We start from the raw sequence: 4954 nt of genomic DNA, 5'->3' as shown, positions 1-4954 counted from the left end.
CCCCCCCCCCCCCCCCCCCCCCACAAAACAAACACCAACAAAAAACCACACAAAAAAAAAAAGAAATTTAGAAATTTTAAAAATATTTCCTTTTAAAATTAAGAAATTAAAACTTTGGTAAAATAATACAAAAATATAAATTATGAACTACAATTTGATACCAACTTTATTGAGATAATTGATAATAAAGTTGTTAATTATGTTTTGAATGTAATTCTGTAAAAAGTTGTGACGTATACTTTGAATCAGCTTTTATAGTTTTAATATAAAGTTATATTAGCTTAGTAACTAGTATGCATTTAAAGATCCACTGTACATCTGTTCAATTTCTTTAGATTTGACAACTATTTTTAATAGGCAGTAAAATCTTGACTGAAGTAGCCAGGAGTTTTTAACTTCTAGGTTTAGTATATCAAAAACCTTTAAAAACAAATATTTTATTACCTTTTATACTCTTAGGTAATTCAAACTGTCCAAAGGTCTCCTCATTTCTATCACATGCCTGTAAACCTTCAAGTCGTTTTTCCCAAAAGAGCTATTTTAGAAAGACATGAAACATGCTATAACAACATTCTTTGTTAACTGCAAAAAAGACAATATGTCAAAACAGCATCGCTCCCTATTTACTTCTAAGATTATAATTATTTATTTAATAAAAAAGTATATTTATCATGAAAAATGTGAACTACAGATATGTTCGTTATCATGAAAATTATATCTTTGTTCAAGTAAAAGACCAGTTGACTATATAACTTTCATCAGTTTTCATTGATTAAATTAAAACAACCATATTTTAGGAGTTAACAATAATTGCAATTCACTCTGAACATTACAAAACTGATAAGACACTTGAACAGTTAAGATGAGTGGGAAAATTATATTTTTCATTGTATTCTTTTAAAATTTCATAAATACATGTATATAAGTAAAATGTGTTATAATCGTTGACTAAGATAAGTAAGTACTATGTTTTTTTTATAACTTAATGAACAATAACTATTTAAATAAACATCCTATGCTTGCAAATACTGCTCCCAAACCACATACTTGTCTCGGCTTTTCCTGAGGGCCATGCTTGAAGTCATTGCGAACTTTGCTCTCTTGCGACTTCAAAACAGTTACTGGCTGTTTGAAAATTGATGCAGTCTGTCGAATAGGGGGTACGAGTGAAGCATCATTACGAATTCCTCTGCTGTAATCAAATTGCATTCCACGCTGCCTTTTACTTTTTCTAAGAAGCATTGAATTGATTTTGCCAGTACGGTAGTCAAATGTACTAAGGTCCACAACATCTCCTAAATATCGAGCAAGCTGGGGTTTACTATGAAACTTTTTGCCTGTTGGACTGCAATACAAAAGACATCAAACTTATGTTACTTATTTCCAACAACTGTGCACTTCTTAGATTTGTTTTTATAAGTCATAAAATAATTCAAATATATATATATATATCATAACAAATGTTAAATATGGCACAACATTCTATAATGCTGTAAACTGATCAATAAATTTCTGGGACTAGAATATTAAAATCCTCTGTCTCCACTTTATTATTTTATTAGAATAAGTTTTTAGTTCTTCAGAATATTTTTAGTAACAATATAAGATGTGAATAGTAACCTCCAATTTAGTTAAAAACTTAGTCAAAATGATCCCATTAAATACATTCTTCATTTGATAAGTTTAAACATACTGCAATATCTATTCTAAATATCAATCATGGAAAAGGAGACTGTCATCATCCAGAACTTAATATCTAACTCAATTATAAAATGCCTCTCAGTAGGTTATAAGGATATGTATGAGCTAATATCTCATTAGGTCTAAGTCATCATTTCAGAAAAAACTAAAGGCTGTAAAGCAGGTTCTATGAAACTTTCATTTAAATTTTTTACTTCATAAAAAGTATAGTTTATTTCTCTGAAAGTACTTTACTCATTGCCCTTGGTTTTATAAGTTAACTACACTTTATAAGAATGATCTTCAAAGTCCCATGATGCCCTTGAAACTACTTCCTCCATTATGTATTGTGCTCAGTCTGATGGCCATGATAATATATTATTACCTGATACCACAACTTCTATTGTTTCAAGTTCTTCAAAGGTGAGGTGAACCTTACAACAGTGGTTACCAACTGGCAGTCTGTGGACAGTCTACAGGGAGCTTTCATCTAGTCCACAAGACAGTGGAAATATAAAATATATATGTAATGTAAAGGTATTTTATAAAGTTAATATTGTATTAGGCGGTCTGTGAAATGTTAAGATCAGAACTAGCTGGTCCTCAGGTACCATATACTACACAATTTGACAGACTTTAAGGGACTATTGCAATTCCAGTTTTGTTCATCATCTTTGTCATTAAAACAATAGCTGATTTTGAGATGTCAAATGAAAGTTTGTGAACTTGTAAGCCTTCATCAATTTCAAATCCTTATTAGTTTTCTTAAGAGTACCATATGTGCCCAGCATAATCACAATGGAGTTTTGAGTCAAAGGGTTGTCTTTTGTAACTGCAGCCTTCATTTTGCAGATGAGGATGTTGCTCCAAATTGGTTTTCAAAACCCATAAGTACTTCACTGTGCAAGTTTTTCTGCTTCCACAGAGAACAATGAAGGCCTTTGGTTCTACATTGTTTAACAGTCTCATTATATGAATACTTCTCTTTGAAAAAATATTTTACACCCTTCTTGCTGTAAGTATATTCTTTGTGTCACTATGAAATTATCATGAAATAGATGTACAGTAATACCTTGATATGCATATATCTGATAAACAAAGTTTCGGTATAACAAACTTTGGATTTTTACAATTATTTTAAACAGAAAGCTAAAAATAAAGTAAAATAATAAATAAATAAATACACTAAAATGAATAAATAAGTAATAAATATATTTATCTGCAATACAAGATAAATAAGAATACAATTATAATAAAAATGAATAAAAACCCTATAACCCGAGCACTTTCAAAGGTGGACCTTTCTTCTTCAGAGTAAACTGGAAATGGTGGTGTAATCAAATAAGTGATATATATATATATATATCAATCAGTTTAGTGACATTATGAAGTTCATTTGGTTTTCCAAAAAATGTTTAGTCTATTTCTCTATGTACTGTTGTAAGTGTCCCATTTCCGGTACAATGTAGCCGATGGCAAGAGTATACGTGAAAAGGTGTTAGGGATATTTTACTTTAGAAATGACTAAATATATGTATATTTAAAACTATACTTAGGTGTTTAATTTCATCCTGATCCACTCAATTCATTCTCCCTAGCAGTTTAAGAAATATTTTTGTCAATTTACAAATATCATATTTTTTTTTAATTCCCAAGATTAGTCAACAAAAGCTCCACTGGTCCCTCAAGGAAAAGTAGCTGAAGCTGAGCCTGATACCAATATCATTTATTAGAGAGATATGATTTTTTTCCTTATAAAGACAATCCTCTTTCATATCTATATGTATATACATATAAGTATGTGTGTATAGTAAAAATACAATTACATCTTGCCTATTGAAGTGCATATAGATATACCTAGATTTCTAATAGTTGGGGTATGAAATAAAAATTTGTTGTACAACCAAAAAAATATAAAATCAACTTTTTCATAAAGTAAACTCAAACTTAACCTAACTAGTCAGTATTCCTACTACTCAGTACTAGTCTAATATTATGAATTATAGCAGTGATTCCCAACCTTTTCACCACCAAGGATCGATTTATTATTTTTCCCCCACGAAACCCATGTTTTTGAAAGATTCTATCTACCCAACATACTTAGCCAGAAAATTTGTGACAGGTATAGAACAGTCTCAGCTTTTTACATGTTATTATTCTGTGTGCTTCTGTGCATTATGTAATTAAATAAAATAGTTCACGAACCTCCAGGTTGGGAACCACTGAACTAGACCATGGTGTACCTTAACTGTAGCTTACACTCAAAGTAACCAAAATTACTGCAATTGAATACCTATGCAAGAATGTGTGTGGCACACGCTATTGGTATCACACTGTAGATGCAGATTAGTATTCAATAATAATGAACAAATTTTTTCCATCTATAATAGCCTTAAAGTTAAATACAAAATGGTTAATTCAATGCCAGTATAATTTATTCATTGGCATTTATTACTTTCTAACACTATACACACTTTGAAGTTAATAATCTCCTACTCGATTATAAATTATTTTCTGCAACACAAATTTCATACTGTAAAATGTAATTTGTATTCCAATTCACATTCAAACATCTCAAGTCTAATTATTAATATCATACAATTATTTTAAGCTTAACGTTGTGATTAATAATTCATTATAATTTAACAGACTCGAGCACAAGCCATGGATTTTCAGACTTCTACTTTAATTTATATTGCTTTGTCTACGTTATAATTTATAGTAAATCGGTATGAATAAATTTACCGGAATATCAAATGACAAGGTACGCCAATCATTTTGTACGCTGTAACTTGTAGGGGTAATTTTACACAACATCGTTCCTTACTAAAACAGTACTAAGTGAATAATTTACTTTAAATTTTAATTTATGCCTGCTACTTTAAACCCTCACCTATAATAGTAGACGTCAATTTTTCCTGCTGAAATTCCTGTTTTCCTGATTACTTCTTCTCGTTTCCATCCATTAGGCAAAGCAGAACACTCCATCTTTCACTAATCTACTCTATCCAAGAGCTAAATCTAGGCCTAACTGTAATAGTACAATTTATTTACAGAAAATGCCCTCTGATGGAATAGTTTTAAATATTTGCAGGAAAATACTAGAAAGTGAAACAATAAAATTGAAAGCTTAAAACCACTTATGCAGAAGATTACCTCACACAGTTACACAACTGTTTTATTCGCAATGATATTTAACAAAAATAGTACTAAATTCCTCTCTCTCTCTCTTTTTCTATATATGTATATATATATATATATATATATATATATT

General features: G+C 29.9%; 1 protein-coding gene across 1 annotated transcript in view; it reads right to left on the bottom strand.

Moving 5' to 3' along the window:
- Positions 1-4700, bottom strand: part of LOC106469211 (methyl-CpG-binding domain protein 2-like) — a 13207-nt gene extending 8507 nt beyond the window's left edge. Inside the window, 3 exon segments of the mRNA XM_013929678.2 lie at positions 445-535; positions 1048-1345; positions 4574-4700. Of these exon segments, the coding sequence (XP_013785132.1) occupies positions 445-535; positions 1048-1345; positions 4574-4668 (484 nt within the window). The 5' untranslated portion in view covers positions 4669-4700.
- Between the last annotated feature and the right edge of the window lie 254 nt (positions 4701-4954).

The sequence above is a fragment of the Limulus polyphemus genome, unplaced genomic scaffold (genome assembly GCF_000517525.1).
Source record: "Limulus polyphemus unplaced genomic scaffold, Limulus_polyphemus-2.1.2 Scaffold3357, whole genome shotgun sequence".
In the NCBI taxonomy this organism is placed as follows: domain Eukaryota; kingdom Metazoa; phylum Arthropoda; class Merostomata; order Xiphosura; family Limulidae; genus Limulus; species Limulus polyphemus.
Note: the sequence above shows the minus strand (reverse complement) of the source record. Positions and strands in the feature narration are given on the sequence as shown.